At 43.3% G+C, this 19220-nt stretch overlaps 1 protein-coding gene across 2 annotated transcripts in view; it reads right to left on the bottom strand.

Annotated features, from left to right (window-relative positions):
* CHID1 (chitinase domain containing 1) overlaps positions 1 to 19220 on the bottom strand; it is a 114195-nt gene that overhangs the window by 79959 nt on the left and 15016 nt on the right. For both annotated transcript variants that reach the window (XR_008933366.1, XM_056851473.1), the window contains exon 7: positions 5262 to 5354. Coding sequence is in view for 1 of the 2 variants with exons in the window: in XM_056851473.1 (XP_056707451.1) it covers positions 5262 to 5354 (93 nt within the window). In the remaining variant the exon portion in view is untranslated. The remainder of the gene's footprint in view (positions 1 to 5261; positions 5355 to 19220) is intronic.

Raw genomic sequence — 19220 nt, 5'->3', positions numbered from 1 at the left:
TCACACAGTGGCCAACCAGGTGCCTCCAGGAAGCCACAAACAAGACGAGTGCAGCAGCACCATCCTGCCTGTGTTCCACCGCACCCAAAATAATAGGCATGCTCCACTGATACTAGAGAGAACAGGTATGCAGCATGACGAAGAGCACTATGAGTAAGAGCACTATGCTGTCATCCTGAGTCTCCCAATAAGTGAGACTTTGTTCTCTCTACTTCTGAATTCACTGTCTCTGGGTATTGCCACCACCAGCTAGTCAATTATTAGGTCATCCTGAGGCCTAACACCCAGGTATCCTCAGCTATGTTGCAGTTTAGAGGCTCTGCTCTTTCTCACATCTCCCTCACTACTTGCACTCACTTCTGACTGAGCAATCTTACTTAGGGTTAGGGTTACACACTCTAGAGGAGTAGGGATCAACCACTGCCCCTTCCTTTTCCCATTCTTGGTATGCGTGACTGATCGAGGGCTTTGACAGGGGCTCTGCCTAGTGAGATCCCCACGCCAACCTCTTGCAAAGCTCTACCAGCCTCCAGCTAACTTCCCCCAATAAAAGGAGACCCCTCTAATTGGCGTAACAGAGCCTGGTTTCAGCCAGGGAGGATGGGATAATAATAACAACAATAATAATAATCTGTTCCTTGTCCTGGCTGCCTACTGTTCTTCTCCCGGCTAGGGTCATACATTTCTATCGCACAGAATGGCTGCGCTTGAGAGGCGAGTCCTTCTCATTCCTCCTCCTCTTCCCCCACCCCCACCAGCCAGCAAAAGGTATTTTATAAACTCTGAGCCAGTACAGAATGTAAACCCAGGAATTATCCTTAGGGGGCTGCAACTTTAGCATTAATTTCTTGGGAGTAAGACATTTCACCACATTGTCCTAATTTCTATTTTATACGCTGAGGACTAAAGCTAAATGGTAATAAGACATCTAACACCACTCAAGTCCAAATCCTTGGCTCAGCAGAGCCATGACTTTGCATTGCCCCAGTAAAGGGTATCCACCTTTTACCTTTGTGGCTTCTGTTATTGTATTTTACCAACCATGAACATTAAACTGTGTGAACCCTCATATAAGAATTTGCACTGATAAACCAATTGGGTACTTATACAATGTTCATTTAGTGACATTTTCCAGATTTTCCCTTAATTCAGTATTTTTCAGCTCTCATGCATTGCTTTTAAGATAGCATTTTCCATTGATTTGATCTTAATGTGCACTGATGGGAGAATGATAGCAAGCCTCTAAACACTGGTTTTCATTGAGATGAAGCACAAAAGAGCATCAGTTTACCCTCTGGGGGTCCAGCTCAAAAGAGTGACACTTTACAAAACATTTCAGTCTATCTTATCAGTCCTCCACCAGATATGTAGTCTACAAATGTTATTCGATTCTTCACAGTATCTTTTTCTGCACCTTTCGCTGAACATCTGATTAAATCTACTCTGCCCAACACATGAAGGATATTAGATTATTAAAAGCACACTTTCCATCATTTGTAAAGGTTAGACCCAAATTGATTTTAAAGTGACAATGAATAAAGATGACATAACATTAAATATGCCAATGAAAAGTAGATTTCAGCAGAAGCTTTGTAATGCTATGAATCTAATTTTCCATATATTTCCGCTTGGGTGCTTTAAAAAAGAAATCAAGAGACAGAATACAAATTACTTGTGAATTCTGCCCATGAGGCAGGAGGTCTTGTCAAGCTAGTCAGCTCAGCTGAACTCTAGTTCAAGACTCTCGATACGAAGAGTGTTTTCCTTGTGTAAGTAGAAGATGTCACAGCAGTAAATTTATGTCACAGAATTAAATTTATATGACAACACCAATGTACATGGAGCTGTACAGAATAACATGATCAAAAACTACAGTTTTCATGGCTGAAAAATGTGATGTAAAGCCTGTGGGCAAAGCCTGCAGAAATCTCAAAATCCAGAGAGCTGAATGAAGAACATTTACAGTGATTGTGGATCTCCTATATTTTTTTCCTAATGGGGAAAAATGAACAGCATACTATTTGGATCAGAGCTACGACAAAAAGTAGGTGGGACCAGGGCCGGTACCAGTCACTTTTGCACCCCTAGGCAAGGCTAACTACTTGTGCCCCCCTCCCCAATGCTAACCAGTTTTCCAAAACAGATGTCTTGTAGGAAAAAATAAAAGCACAAAACTTTTTATAAGATGCTGTAATTAATTATGTTCCATAGCACTGTTGTGGAACTTATCTTAAAATAAAACATAAGCTGTCAGTTGCATTTTTTTCCAAGAAATTAATCTGTTTCTTAGTTCTGTGCCCCCCTGAGGTCTGCGTCCTAGGCGACCACCTAGTTCGCCTAATGGTAGCACCGCCCCTGAGTGGGACTTAAATTTCTGCTGTTTCCCTGATGGTAGTTTCCCTGCTGGAGGTACTATTGTCTGGTAGGACAGAATGTATACATAGCTGCATAGTACCTACATAATTCTTAGACAGGGCAACTCCTAGTTCCCAGGCTAACAGGTATAAGGTTATATATGCAGGGGGCCTGATGCCCAAAGTAGTACGTTTTAGCTTACCTGCTAGTTATCTGCTCTGTACTCACTTTTTAAATTCCTGCTTTTCTATTTGCAGCTCAAATTGTGGCCTGTTGTGTTATCTTTGGGGCAGGGTCTGATATCGTGGGTGGATGATATCATGGGTGGTGGCGGAGGACTTGTAAAATAGCAGTACATTTTAGTAGCAGTACACCTTTTAAGATAGCAGTACACCTTGAAGGGCAGGAAAAAAAATGTTCATCTATCATATAAAAACTTTAATCTACCTCTATTATTGATGGGAAGATTCAGGCATATCACGCTCAGTACATATAAATGCCTTGAAGATGGAAACCATATTAAAACCTAGTTTCTTCAATATAGCTGGAGAGAGAGAATTAAATATTTAGTGTCTCTTAACAGTTCATTTTCCCAGAGACTTCAAAGGAGGAAGGAGCAGGGGAAATTAGCTCTAAGGAGAAAAACTAAGGGGAGTTAAATGGATGGAGAAAGATAACCTCCACCACATGTGAGAAGTTTCTATCCCCTCCAGCTTTTCTGCCTGCTAGTGAGGCGAGACTTCAGAATACTCAACAAGCAGAGGGCGAAAACACATGGTCACTTTATCCTCCTTTAATCCCAGTTTCAGCCAGGATTCAGCCAGGATCGAATGCATGCGTTTCACCTAATGTGGGTTCGATCCTGACTAAAACAGGGATTAAAGGAGGATAAAGCGACCATGCGCTTTCGCCCAGAGTATTCATGTTGCAGGGCAACTCACAAGTGGCAAGTATAACATGGAGACAGGTTTTGAGTTAATCAAACAGTTAATTAAAAAAAATGCACTCTCAAGAAACACAAAACCGAAATCCACTGTTGGGGAGGCACTACATTCAGACTATGTTCATAGGAATGATTACATTGCCCTTCTTCTATTCCCACCAAGAAAGGAGTTCACTCGACAAGGAAACAGAAGTTCAGATCTCTTTAAAGATCTCTATTATCTAATTGTAAAGTATTTGACTATTGTTACAACAACAGAAGCAGTAAAGCCAGGCCACCTACAGATGAAGACCCTAACCTACAGATGAAGTAAGGGTTTAGTGTACTCAAGAATGTCCTGAGATATACAGTAAAATGTAACCGTGTAAATTTTAAAAAATGGGGAGAGGAAGGAATGAGAGTGACTAAATGTCAATTTTTTAAAAGGCTTTCTCAAGCTCCTGTGAGAACCCTATGAGTGCTGAAGATTTCTTTGCCTTCTCCCATGATTCCTCACATGCCCCCAAGTTTGTTTTTACTAATAATCTGCTCCAAGACAGTATATGTTCAGTGAAGTTATTCCATTTGAACAAGATAGCCTACAGTTGTCCATTAAAGGATATTACATACCTGTCTAACCAGGATAACTCTACCTAATTCTATAAGGAGTCACACACAACTAGAGGGAAAAGATTTATCAAGCTTGAAAGAGTACCTACATTCTATTTAACGTGCAAAATGTATGAATGCGTTCTACAGTGTCTATTGTTTGCCACAATTATCTTGAAAGGAATCCATTAGCTTTATGAGAAGCTTGGTTGCAACAACGGAGAAGCTTACTGTGCTTAGGAGTACTCGTCTGCTTCAGAAAGCAGACTGCAACTAACTATCAGGAAAGCTTCTTTCATACCTGGCGCCAGACTATGAAAAGCCAGGGAAGAGGAAGAAAGGGAAGGATGCTGCCAACTAAGCAGCTCATACAGCTTAACTTAAATGCTTTTAAAAGAGACATCCCATAACAACCCCGGGGTATAGTAATCAGGCATCTGTGACCTGGCCATGATGCCAAACGCTGCCTCTGCATGGATGTGAAACTGCTCACAATATTGCTTGCAAGCAAACCTTCAAGGCAATCAAAAGACACGTTCAACCAGACAGAAAAATGCCCACTTCATTGTTTTTTTTTTAAAGGGTAACTTCAAATGTTGATGGCAATTACTGGAAAGTTCTCGGCATCATTAATTACCAACTAGCTTGCGCCAGTACAGGCATCCATGGAAATGAATGGCAGATCTAAATACAGCTAAGGAGGACGAAACTGTTCTAAATGGTCATGCAAAACTTGGTTTAACCCAGCAACCTTGCACCCTCATTGTCACAAACCAGCCATTGCTTGAAACCAGTTCATTGATAAATATGGCACAAGTATAAAGGAACACCTTCATTGACTGTAGATACGTACAAAGCATGAAATTATGAATCCATACAATATTGAAAACCACCTTATAGCAGAAATGAAGGACACAAATTATACGCTAGGTATTGTGAAATCAGCAAATGGGTAAGTTTTTCAGATGGATGTATCCTTTCAAAAGGGTTTAATACTAGTGAGAGACAGTGCCTCCTCCTATGAATTATCACAGAATTATTCAGTCAAGTGGTCAAAAACTGTAACATCTGATAGATGCAAAAGAAAGTTCAACTGGATAAAGATGACCTGACAATAGAGGGAGCCTGCATTTGAGTGACATGGTCCTTGCATGCTCACATTTTTTAAACTTTCAGCTAGCTGGCTACTAAGGGGTTACTCTTATTTTCCAAGGTATCTAGCACAATACTTTTCTCCTGAAACATAACAGGAGCATTTGCTTCATGTCTTAAGCTACATGTACACTGGGGCTTTCGGCAACAATAAGCCCAAAATAGCTTGAAGGAAGCTGGAAATAGAATCCTCTGAGATTTCTCCTGAAAATAAGATACTCACCCTGGCATGACAGCGGGGGGGATGACAAGTATTAGCTTAAGTCGGGCTTGATGCAGTGCTTCCGAGAGGTGGGTAAGCAAGTGAATTAGACCCCTGGAAGACAAAGACAGCATTAAGCCTGCAGGTTATTTTTGTTTTTTCAATCACAAAAAATACTACCTATGTTAAGATTCTTAGGTTATTTACGCATGGGTACTTTCACTCACATTCGCCCCGGGTCTGTCTTGGTTGTTCCTTGGAGTTATGCACGAGTTTTCCCTCCATTAGCGATGACCTCGCTGCCAGCCTTCACAAACCCCGAGTCTTCCCATTCCTCTGTTAACCCGATTCTTCCCCCTTCCCTGAGCTGAGCCCAGGTGAAATCCCCATGCATAAGGCAAAGTGGGGGGCACGCAAGCTTGGTTTCTCTCACAGCCAATTACAAAGCAGTGTGTAAAGAGGCGGGGATTCAAATCTTCCTGGGAGTTCTTTCTGGGCAGAAGACTTGTAACACGAGGCTTCGGTTCCTCTCCCCCATTCCTTTTAGAGTGCTCAGTTTTGGTTTTGTCTTTTAAAATGTATTTTGGCTGGGCACTTGGATTTCCACGGGGAGCGGGGGCACTTCTATCTCAAAGAAAGAACTACAGCCAATCACAAAGCGGCCTTTCAAGGGGCGGGCTTCTTGTTTTGAGCTTGGAGACTGCTGGTGCATAGCTTCTAAAGGAGAACGTGTGGGTCCAGCGAGCAACGAACCTCAGGTAAAACTCCCCAGCATAAATCACCTTATTTTAAAATCTACAGTCAGGGGAATAGCATCTTCCAAAATTCCACGCTAAAGACGCGTTGCAATACAGCTTAACTCCAGAATGCGCCAAGATGCACAGGATGCAACAAGAAAGAGAACACAGCAGAACAAAACAAAAAACCCAACCAAAAGAGTTTTCACCTTTATTTTAGGTTAAGCAAGATAGACAAGTTGTCTTCCCTCATTCCTTTATCGGGCAAGAAACTGAAGCCCCCTTCTCATTAAGCGAGCGCACAGTTTCTTTCTTTCCAAGTTTCGTCAGGATTCTGCTTGTACGCCTTTCCTCGCTGGATGGTGAGGAACAAGGATGCTTACAAGAAAAGTCAAAGCCCTGATTGGACTCTCTGTTCGTAGAGCTGTGGTTCTTTCTGACTGCTGGCGGTAGCCACCATCCTATATTAGCTGTAGTTTCCTCCGCTTTGCTCCTCTAATTCTGTGCTTGCTGGTACTACGGTAGGATGTAGAATTCTACACCATCAACAGTCATTCAGTATTTAAGATACCTGCTGATCCAGCACCTAATTGGGGAGTGTCTGGAGCCCACTACCTGACACAGATCCCTGAATTTAATCACTACACCATGCAGGTTCTTTGAATTCCCAGCTATAACTTTTTTTTTAAAGGCTAGGGTACAACAGAATGGGCTAGAGACTTACTTCTTTTTAAAAAATGAAAGCTAGGAATTCAGAGGACCTGTTATACATATTGCTAGAACACTGTACTGAAATGGAATTGACTTGATGGGTTTTTGTAAAGCAGGGGAGGAAACAGCCGCCGTGGGGACAGCATCTGAAAAAATGGCTGTCGTGTGAGTGGGAAAATGTGAACCTTCCCACCCACACAGCAGCCATCCAGGATTTACTCTGATCCTTCCCGACACCTCACAGAAAAGCAGGTTCCATAAAGATCAGAGAATCATAGAACTGGAAGGGACCACCAGGGTCATCTAGTCCAACCCCCCTGCACAATGCAGGAAATTAACAACTACCTCGCCTACATAAGAACGACATCAACTACAGCTACATCAGAAAAACCTGTGGAAACTCTGGGAGATGCATGAATGCTATGGTGAATCAGGACTTGAACTCAGGGGAGATAACCCACGTAGAAATGGCCATGGCTGATCGTGAACTCTCATAAGTTGCAGAATAAAAAACTCTGCTGCATTTATCTATCATATTCAAAAGTCATTTAAATTGCAGTAGTTGCAATGTATTGAACTTTATCATACATCACAGCATATTAGACTAATGTAAAGCAGAAAGAAAAAAGTGGCACCTCAACCAATAGAATTGGGGTTTGTAGAATTGAATATTCAGTCATCTGCCTTTTAGGAGGTAGCTTCAGCCCTTTACATTTACTTTGCTCAAGATAATAACTCAGCCACTAGCATGAAAGTGTTGGAAATCAGAAATGATATCACTGAAATTTGTAAAATTATCTGAGTCCAAATATGACTTGCTCAGCTCATAATGCTCACAGTCCTTTTGAATAAAACTGCATACACCCGACAGTTCTTCTCTGGTTTGGAATGTAAAATGAAGGCTTGGGCTAACTAGACAGCTTTGCAATTACATGCACCTAAGTTCATCAATATTCAACACTGCCAGGGAAGCAGGTTTTAATTATTATTTTCTAAAAAAAAAAAATTCTATACTGCAGTTCTTGCAAAGGGTTAAAAAAACACAGAAAAAAACTGACTCCTTATAGGAGAAGGGTTTTTTAAATTATATATATTTCCTCTGCGCTAGAATGAAATGGCACCCAAAGGAGCGCTATTGTGCTATAGTTCAAAGGAAAAAAATATACACTAAAACACCATTTAAAAAACCCTCTTCACCGGAAAAACAAATTTTCTTCCTGTGTGTGTCTTTTTATTTAACTCTTCAACAGTTCCACAAGCTCTAGTACAGAGAAATTATTAATTTTTTAAAAAATTAACGCATCCTTACCTAGAGGAAACACATTTATTCCCTTGCAGTGCACATTCAGCCAGCAATATCAATATGCGTGCACCAACATAATGAGCTGGAATCTCAGAAAGGGATGAGCTTTTCCCCCCCTGAATATTCTTGCAGAAAGTTTGCAGGGCCAAGGTCTTTTAAAATCCGACAGAGAATATGGCCACTTCTACTAGGTAGTCACATTTACTAAATGTCCCCCAAAGAGAGAGAAAAACATTAACTTCTCAAGTCCAGGAGGGAGAGACAACTCCTTACTCCCTTTGTAAATAGGGTTGCCAGGTCCCTCTTCACCACCAGTGGGAGGTTTTTGGGGCGGAGCCTGAGGAAGGTGGGGTTTGGGGAGGGGAGGGACTTCAATGCCATAGAGTCCCATTGCCAAAGCGGCCACTTTCTCCAGGTGAACTGATCTCTATCAGCAGGAGATCAGTTGTAATAGCAGATCTCAAGCTAGTACCTGGCAGTTGGCAACCCTGTTTGTTAAAGACTTTGCTGGTCTTCTTTTACTCTGGAGTAGGGGTGTTGAACTCATTTGTTATGAGGGCCGGATATGACATAAATGTCACTTGATCAGGCCAGGCCATGTGTAGTATAAAATTGGATGCCAGGAACTGGAGATAAAAACTTTATAGAAGACACGGGCAAAGCCAATTAGTGATATTATTTTTTACATAAAATACAAACATAATTAAAACAAGAACACTGATATTGTATTTTCTTTTCGTTAAAAGTCTTTCATCATTGACACCTTGGGACCGGGTGTGTGTGGCTGCCTTGTCTGGCCCATGGGCCGGATAGCAGCTCTCAAGGGGTCGGATCTGCCCCCTGGTCTTATGTTTGACACCCCTGTTCTGGAGTAAGTGAGAGAGTGTGTGTGTCTGTAAAGTGCTGTCAAGTCACAGCTGACTTACGGAGATCATGTAGGTGTTGTCAAGGCAAGAGACTTTCAGAGGTGGTTCGCCACTGCCTACCTCTGCATGGGCTGAGAGAGTTGTGACTGGCCCAAAGTCACCCAGCAGGCTTCATGTGGAGGACTGGGGAATCAAACCGGTTCTCCAGATTAGAGTCCACCGCTCTTAACTGCTACACCACGCTGGCTCTCTCTGGAGAACTGACCTTCAAAACTCTATATGGCTTGGGGCCAGCATACCTTAAGGCCCACCTTCTCCCATATGAGCCTACTAGTCCACTCCTGTCATCTTTGAAGGCCTTGCTTCAGGAGCTCCAGCTGTCTGAGACTAGATTGGTGGAAACCCAAGAGAAAGCCTTCTCAAGTCTTGGCACCAAAACTCTGGAACCCCTCCCCAGGGAGATTCGTCTAGGTCCCCCTGTCATTGCTTTCTACCAGAGGGTAAAGAATTCTCTGTTTTGTCTGGCGTATCCTCAGTAAACTGTTATTGGCCCTGGTCGTCTATATGTTTTATTGCATGGTTAAACATTTTACATATACATTTTAAATGCTGTCTTAAATGTTGATGTTTACCACCTTGGAGACCCTATTTGGTTGGAAAGGTGACACAAAAATGTTTTCAATAAATATTAATGCCAAAAGTACTTTGGCCACAGTCACAAGCAAATAACAGGGAAAGGCAGGATCAGCAATCAGAACATTTAGCACTATTTTTAGGGTTCCACAGACCAGTATACTTCCCAACCCCACCTACAGAAGCTACAAAAACATTTCTGTCTTGTTTCTCCTTGGGTGATTTTGTACTCTTTTGATGGCATCCATCATTGTGACACAGGTTTTACTACACATGGTACTGTAAACTTTACCCAATTTATGGCAAAGGTGAGAGAAGGATGGCATGAAAAATGGCCAAGACTTTTAAAGAACTGGAAGACTAACGTCAAACCATCTCTCTGGACCAAGAGAATGCCATACATATTTACTGGATTAGTGATTAATACTCAGACTTAATTTAAGAGCCCTCCCATTTTGTCACCTAAAATGGATTATATAAACCAAATGAGTGGGCATGCCATCACCCCCAAATAATCATTGCTGAATGCCCACTCAAAACATCCTATAAATTACATCTTTGCCCCTCTCAACAGCAGTCTCCTGGTGTTTAGGACCGTATTTTCTCATATTGCCGCTGTCAACTTGGAAAGAAGGGGTGGAAAAGCATGGGATCACATTTTTAAAAGTAGAATGAGCTAGAAGAAAACTCCACCTTCACGTCAAAACATTGGCAAAGTACATAATGAAAATTTAGCATTGTCAAATTTATCTTCACAGAGCTCTCTAAGGCACAGGTTACTTTGACAATCTATTCTAATCTATTCTATTCCGTTTTGGGTATTTTTTTTAAAAAAAACTGGCCATAGTACTCCTTATGTCAATCTTCTGAATCTGCAATACCTCCTTCTGTCGCCTCCTTCATCCCCTCCATTAACTATGTACAGGTACAGGCGTCACAGAACTGCTTCTGCACAACTAAAAGCAGAAAGCTTACCCGTGCACAGTATTTGTAACATGCCCTTCATTTCTTCATTCAACTGTAATGAATATTCCTGTTTAATAGTCCAATCTTGACCAAAGAAAAATCAAAAGAGAACAAAACAAAGCTCCACCAGTTCAAAAATGGTTGTCAATGGTCCTTTCACAGCCTACGTAATACCAAGAAAGGAAGCGACTTACAGTAAACCTTCAATTAATAGCTAAAATGACCACTTAGACTGGAGCACTGATGTGCCAATAGAAGTTTAATTCTTTCACTCCCAAAGTTAATAAGATATCTGCAGGTCAAATGCAGATATATCCGCAGCGTGTATGCAAGGTAGCACTTTCAAGTCATCTGTGGGATGCTGGCACCATCTGCTGTCTGCTGTATGCCTGTACAGAATCAAATTCATGCCTGTGTTCAAAATGATGATGTGAGACCTCCTTAGTGCACTGAATTGAAGTGATAAGTGCTAATATTATCCAACTAAATGCTTGCAAAGGGGATCTGGAAGGAATCGAGACTTTCACCTTCTGACTACAGACAATGGAATGCACTCCAAAAAGAGAGAGGGGCTTCCATTTGTTCCAAGATAAGCAGATAACAGCCACAATTTAATAGATCCTTCATAAATACAAACCTTACCGAAGTTCTTAAAAAAGAGTTCTAAAAGAAAATGCCAGAAGAGGCAAAACAGCTTTTAACAGACCTTCTACTTTCTTTTCATTTCCCTCTCCCACAGTTAATTAAGGCACTATTTAGTACAACTGAGATTGGCTCATCTCAGAGCCAGTTCATAAACCAGCGTGGTGTAGTGGTTAAGAGTAGCGAACTTTATACTAGAGATCCTGGTTTGATTCCTCACTTAGAGTGACGGACTCTAATCTGGTGGAACGGGTTGGCTTCCCCACTCCTACACATGAAGCCAGCTGGGTGACCTTGGGCCAGTCACAGTTCTCTCAGGACTCTTTCAGCCCCACCTACCTCACAGGGTGCCTGTTACGGGGAAAGGGATTGTGATTGTAAACCGCTATGAGATTCCCTAAGGTAGAGAAAAACAGGAGTACAAAAACCAACTCTTCTTCTTCTAAATTAATGTAATCCTGGTAATCTAGTACACAAGGTAAGGCATCAGAGCCCTATAAGCCCTCATCTATTTATTTATCTGTCTATTTATTTAATTCATTTATACCCCGGCTTTCTCCCCATTGGGCACCCAAAGTGGATTACGTTATTCTCTTCTCTCCCATTTTATCCTCTCAACAACCCTGTGACATAGGTTTGGCTGAGAGAGTAAGAATGACCCAAGGTAACCCATCAATATTCCATGTCACAAATGGGAATTGGAACCTGGGACTCCCAGATACTAGTCCAACACTCTTAAGCACTACACCACACTGGCTCTCATCCGTGACTATCCCTACATTATGGGGAAGTGAGCAATGGCTCACTGGTACAACACATGGAATGGCACACAGAGTATTCCAGGTCTAATCCCTAACATCTCCAATGGAATGATCTCAGATAGCAGGGTTTGAGAAAGACTCTTGTCTACCTGAGATGCTAAAGAGCTGACATATGACAGCTTCATATGCATACAAAGGAGGAAGTGGACATTCTTCCAGTCTCCCCATTACTCTACTGTGCAAAGTGGGGCTCATGAGTCTTCAGTAATAAATGGAGCTCATAAGTCTTCAGTAAAATCGACACGCTCCAAGATGACCCTGACAGCTCAGCATGTCAACATGGGTAAGAGTCGACTTTCAGGACCAAAGGAAACAGTAAGGGTGGCCAACTACTCTGTTTACTCCCCCATATACACATACGGTGGAGGGAAAACGGAACCTTGGCTTACCTGTGAAGGTTCCTTCTACACTGAGGTCATCGGACATCTTCATCAGCGGGTTTTGTCCGTCCTATGCTCAGGGAGGCAGGATACCAAAAAAGCCTTTCACTTCCTGTCCTCTGTGCTAGGACCGCCCTCTAGCTTCCAGTTTGAGGACTTCCAAAGCAGGATTTAAACCGGAACAGAAACAGAATCCGAACAAGGACTCAAGAAAAACACAGTCACTGCAACAAATACAACTCAACAGAGTTAAAAACATGTAAAAACACAAGAACAATCAAATTGAAAGTTCTAAACTCCTCTTTTTTGGGGGGTGGGGGAACACCTGAACTGAGACTATGGTGAAATCATCCGACTTGTTTCTTCACCCTGAGCGGGCAAGATGTCCTCTTCCCTCAGTGTAGAAGGAACCTTCACAGGTAAGCCAAGGTTCCGTTCTCCCACTGAGATCATCGGACATCTTCATCAGCGGGATCTTCAAAAGCTGACGTTAAAAGAATCCCTCCTAGTTAACAATTATCTGCCACTACATTCTGAAGGACCCTCCTCCCAAATGTAGCGTCGGATGATGAATAGATATTTAACTTGTAGCGTCGAACAAAAGTTGAGAGGCTCAACCAAGTGGCGGCCTTGCAGATTTCTTCCACTGAAGCTTGGCCATCGAAAGCTGCCGAGGTAGCGACACTGTGGACTGAATGTGCAGTAATCCCCAAGGGTACCGGAATATTTTTGAGCTGGTAGCATAGCTGGATGCACTGCCTGATGCACTTGCTAATGGCAGCTTTAGACATCTTGCAACCTTTATTAGGCGGAGATACCGAGACGAATATTCAGTCCTTCGGAACGGCTCAGTGTGTTGCAAGAAGATGCGTAAGGCTCTTTTCACATCCAAGGTGTGCCAATTCTTCTCTCTTGGATGTGAAGGATGAGGGCAAAAGGAAGGAAGGGGAGTTCCTGTAGTCTAAGAACACTTCCTTGTTTAAGGCCCATTCTCCCTCGTCTAGTTGTTGCCGGTTGAGCCAATCGGCCTGTGTGTTTAAGACACCTCTGATGTGCTCTGCTCTGAGGGAGGCCAGGTGACTTTTTCACCCAGTTCAGGATGGTCATGGCTTCCGCATGAAGGGATGAAGGGATGAAGAACGAGACCCGCCTTGTTTGTTTATGTGAGCTTTTGCTGAGACATTGTCCATTCGCAAAAGCACATGGCTGTTCTTGATCTTCGGTTGAAACTCCAACAGAGCCTTCTGGATTGCCCGTAACTCCAATAGGTTTATGTGGAGTCATTTCTCCTTCGGGGTCCACTTTCCTTGAGCTACTTGTTGGTGCAAAATGGCTCCCCAGCCCTCCAGACTGGCATCTGTATAGATTTGTGTGGTGGATTGCTGGAGGTAAACTTGGGCCTTAGATAGGTTCTGGAATCTGGTCCACCATCTTAGGCTGTCCGTTGATTTCGCCACTGTAAGGCACGGATTCTTCTTTTGAGTGATCTGCAGTTGGAATGGCTTGAGAAACCATTGTAGATCCCTCATGTAAAGGCGAACCCACGGCACTATATTGATGCACAATACCATCAGACCTTGAAGCTTGACTAGGGATGTCAGGCCAGATGATTTGGATAGAACTATAGTCTTGACTATGGATTTTATCTTGTCTGGTGGAAGGGAAACTGAGTTCCGCTTTGTGTCGATGAAAACGCCCAGATGGTAGATCAGTTGGGATGGGGAGAGAGAATTCTTGGCCCGGTTCACCAAGAACCCGCGTTGTTCCAGCATCTGTAAGACCGTCTCCGTATGTAGGCGTGAGAGATGTTTCTATGGAGCGCTGACTAAGATATTGTCCAAGTAGGGGAATACATGGATCCCCATCTCTCTCAGGTGAGCCACCAGGGTCACTAGGGTCTTTGTGAAAACCCTCGGGGCCTCGTCCCCTTCAGTGTTCTCTTCTGAAGAGAACTTTCCATCTTCTCTTTCACTGTCGCTAGAGGAAGCTGGTGTGGGTCTGGCCCTCTTAGAAGGTGGTAACCGGGCCTTTTTTGACGCCTTGGTCAGCCAGGGTTGGCTTGGGCCGCTCGAGCACTCCCCTCGCTCTGACCACGAATGGCACGATGTCATGGCGACTGGGGATGAGGCTCTGGAACTTGGAGGGCCTCTGTGGGAAGGTCCGCCGAGGTGGGCAAACTCCTCTCTCAAAGCCAGCCTCATAAGCTCAATGAGGTTTCTATCGCCCGCCCGCCCCCCACGGGGTTAAAAGAAGGCACCGCTTCTACATTACCTGAAATATCGCCTGTAGCATGATCTCCCGAAGAGCCAGCATTACGGGCATCCACCTCGCCCTCTTAACTCTTCTGGGCCGAACGGGGGGTTGCAACGGCCATTTTGATCGCTCTATGACTGGAGGTTTCGTTTGTGTGCCGCAGCCTGCATATCGGGCTGTTTCGCCCGCTTTCCCCCTTCGCGGCTTTTCGTTGCCACTTGAGAGGAGAGTCGGGAGGTAAGGAGCCCTTCTATCTGCTCCTCATCCCCCAACATAAGTTCTTCCAGCATTCTTTCCCCGCTATTCGACATGACTCAGACGTAGACTAAGACTAGATGGGTGGGGGGGAGAGAAGGGGGGAAACGCAAGATGCAGAGACAGAGAAAAGATGGACAGGAAATAGAACAAATACAGTTAGATAGGCTATACAGAAGAAGAAAGTTGGCTACAGAGCTAACCTCTAACACTGCTTCTCCCTCTAATGCAGGAGGAGTACTGGAAGCTAAAGGGTGGTCCTAGCACAGAGGACAGGAAGTGAAAGGCTTTTTTGGTATCCTGCCTCCCTGATCATAGGACGGACAAAACCCGCTGATGAAGATATCTGATGACCTCAGTGGGAGAACACAGAACTAGAACAGCACTAAATGACCTATGCAGGTGACTTTTAAAACAAAAAAGTCTTCATGTTAGATTTTTCAAGATCCAATTCTTTGTAAAGAAAGCTTCAGGAGCTTACATACTTTCCTTTAATGAGTTAAAGATCGACAAGAATTCTAGATACCTTACATATCAGTATTCTTAAAAGAATCTATATCTGCACTGGATTCGTTCATGCACTCAAGAATCGTATGTGTAACCAGAGATAATGGAGGCCAAGCCTTTGTCCCTATAACAGAGTGATTTTTGTTTTTAAAATATACAAGACTTCGTAATAGTAAAGAGAAATACATGATGAAATTTATATTGGAAATATCATTTCACTGCATTGGTAAGTAAGCCTCTTTTTGGGAATGTGTAATGTTATAGCATAACCCGATCTCGTCAGATCTCGGAAGCTAAGCTGGGTTGGTACTTGGATGGGAGACCATCAAGGAAGACTTTGTAGAGGAAGACAATGGCAAACCATCTCTGCTTAACCACTTCCCTTAAAAACCCTGTGGGATTATTGTAAATTGGCTGCGACTTGATGGCACTTTACACACACGTCTCTTCTCAATAGACATTAAACTGTCAATCAGAGTATCCTTATAGTGAGTGAGTATAGATTTCTGACACAAGTCAGATGTTAGCAACATAAGTTAACTTTTGACTTGTTAACGATTATCTTGAGTGAACAGTTTGTTTGATATTAACTATCTCTTTCCAACAAGATCTGCAACCTTTTCCATTGCAAGAAGTTATCTACCTAGTTCTTTGTCTGATTGTATCAAGATTATTTCCCCAATAATCCTGTATAAAAAAGGAATATATCTAGAAAATATGTTGGCTACCCACAGCCACACTCCCATTTCTAGCCATTGTAAATAAGGCTCTGCCTATGTGCTATAAAATACAATTGCAATTCATTTTAATTAAAAAATATTTCAGATTAGTAGGTATTAAACTGTACTGAACTGCCCAGAGGTATCTTCAAACTTTACAGAGAATGAGAGATGCAAAATCTTTCTTATTCTCTATACAACTATTTAAAGCACAAAGCCTCATCTTCTTTTGCATCTAGTCACCATACCTATATGGCTGTTTCATGGGCTACCGATTCAAAACATTACTCTGAGTAAGCAAAGCTTAGTGACATTGCAGAAGATAATCCATGAATATTTTAGCTAGACACCCTTGGTAACTTTAAGTTTGGGTTTGCAGAGCTTGCACTGAAACCTGACCTTTACAGCCCATTCCTGAGCACAGCAGCGCCTCTTCCTAAGCCGTTTCCCCGCCATCGTAATTAAAAAAAAGCCGTTTCACAGCTTTTTTTGTTTAACTGGGGCTTTTCACCCCATTGAAAACAGCGAGGCCGCTGTTCTGGCTGCCGGCGCAAGTGGCCGAAAGTGGGTAGGAAGCCGACTAAGCGGCAGCTCCTCCCCTGGCCCACCCCCAGAACACCCCCCTGTGCCGGCGCGGCCTCTCCATGCAGTTGCCACAGAGAGGCCACGCCAGCAGAGGGGGATGGTGCAGTCCCGCGGCGCTCGGCTGCTGGTGGGACTGGCCTTGCTGCCGGCTTGAATGCGTGTAATCATGTGATTACACGCAGTTATGCTGGCGGCGAGGTCACACCACTTCCTATCGACTTTCAGCCCGATTCTCAGGAATGGGCTTACTCTCCTCTCTTTACTTGAGATAATAGCCTTGTTGTTGTTCACATGAATATTTATCCCAAATCCAGTTTCAGTGCAAAAAGAGCGCCTGTATGCAAATGAGCATTTAGGCATACCTTGATTGTAATTTTCGGTGTATCTTCAAAGCGGCTGTTAAGTAGTAAACCAAGGATAGAGTAACAGCCTTATCATTACCAGACAGCAGACAGATTACGTGGTAATCATGATAACATAAGGAAAGTGTGAAATCAATGGAGTAATCAAAGTTCTTATAGACGACTATAAATCAAAGCTGAATTAAAAAATGGGTAAGCGTTTCTGTCTTTGCCTTTCTACACAGGCAGACTCTCTGTTGGGACTGGGGTTTTCAAAAATCTGCCAGTTTATTCATCAAGGGGTAAGGCATTATATTTGGCCAAGAAGAAAAGTCTTTGAAAAGTTGGAATGGATAAGAATTAGGGCTGTCAATTCAGTTCGTCCCGAAAAAACCCCGAATTTCCCCCGATTCGGCGGTTTCTGGTTCGGATGGAACAGAAAAAAAGGCAGGATAAGGACGCGCCGAATTTGGAGAGTTCGGGCGAACACAGAATAAATTCAGCACATTCAGCGTTCCCCGAACCTGCCTTTTCCCGCCTTTAAAGACCGCCCTGCCCGGTTTCCTGGGAGGCGCAGATTTGTTTAAAGAGCCCCCCCCCGCGTGCCTTCACGGGCTTCCATGAAGGCGCTTGGGGGGCTCTTTAAACAGATCTGCGCCTGGGAAGCCCAGTGAAGGCCCGCGGAGGGCCAAATTTTCCCCCGAACTCCGGATCTCGTGCTGAATTTCACGGATCCGAAGCGGGGGTGTTCGGACTTCGGCACGTCCCGAATTTAAAAGGGCCGAATATCGCTGAAGCCGAACTTCACCAAATTTTTTTTCCAACAGCCCTAATAAGAATTCAAGGTAATCTGGGATCACTGGAAAAGACGGGGTCCTCTGTCCCCAGAAGGAAGGGGCACATTTCCTTCTGACATCACCACATAGTCCAAGATGGTATCCTAAATCATTTCACAAGACTCTGTGGAAAAGAACCCATTTTATTAAATTTATTGTTATTCTCAACTGGCAGATTATGAACTCTCTCTCTACAAACAAGTATGCAAAAGTAAGTAATGAAAAATGCAAAAGATACACAATCTGTGTCATGTCTATGCAAATTGAGAAACACACAACAGATGCTGCCTTGGGTACATGGAGCCAGTTCCGTACTTCTTTAAAAGCTGGCTATTGTTTCAGAAAGTGTGCTCACAGCCTGGCTCTGAACCCAGCTGATTGTGAGAGACTGATTTCACACATGCTGGTTAAGGTAATTTTTGTGCGTCCCTCCCGCTATTGGTATGCATGTTCACAAGACAATTTTCCTTGTATATACATATTTAAAGTCAACTTATGGCTAGGCAGGAAGTTGTATCTGCAGTCACAGTTCAGCCTTCCGGGGCTTGTGTCACCCATTAACAGTTGCATTCTATTTGGAGAGCATTTTCGGTCACCCTACCCACCCTGTTTTGGACAGCCAGGGTGGCATTAGTGCTTAGAATGCCAGTCCAGGATTGCAGAGACCCTGCTCACCAGGCAACCCGCTGGGTGATCTTGGGCCAGGCATACTCTCCCAGCCTAACCAACCTCACATGGTTGTTGTGAAGGGAGAATCACGCATACCACCAAAAGCCCTTGGTAGAAAACTGGGATGAATGTAATAAATGGAAAATATTTTCTCCTGTAGAACAGTCACACATTTAGGAATGGATCTGTAAAAACATTTTAGCCTTACCATGATGTACAGGAGATAGCTAAACCTTGTATTTTTCATTGAGTCTAGGGAAAGGGTTCTTCAAATGGACATGTACACACACTGGTATTGATGCATGCGTGTGTGTGTGTGTGAGAGTTAAGTGCCGTCAAGTCACTTCCGACTCACGGCGACCCTATGAATGAAAGTCCTCCAAAATGTCCTGTCTTTGACAGCCTTGCTCAGATCTTGCAAATTGAAGGCTGTGGCTTCCTTTATTGAGTCCATCCATCTCTTGTTGGGTCTTCCTCTTTTCCTGCTGCCCTCAACTTTTCCTAGCATGACTGTCTTTTCCAGTGACTCTTGTCGTCTCATGACGTGACCACTGACATCGATGCATAAAGTAAGAATTTAATTTTAAGGAAGAGAGATAGAAATGGACAAGACTTTTTCCTGATCTTCTCATTTTCTGTGCATATTGGGGGGGGGACAGACGAGTGGACAAAACAGCTGTGAAGTGTACAAGAAAGATACCTCGGGGATTATAGCCAAGTCTATCCACAGGGCAACATAGGCCAACCACCAAGGTG

This window comes from Euleptes europaea, chromosome 6 (genome assembly GCF_029931775.1).
Source record: "Euleptes europaea isolate rEulEur1 chromosome 6, rEulEur1.hap1, whole genome shotgun sequence".
In the NCBI taxonomy this organism is placed as follows: domain Eukaryota; kingdom Metazoa; phylum Chordata; class Lepidosauria; order Squamata; family Sphaerodactylidae; genus Euleptes; species Euleptes europaea.
This window is presented reverse-complemented; position numbering and strand designations above follow the sequence as displayed.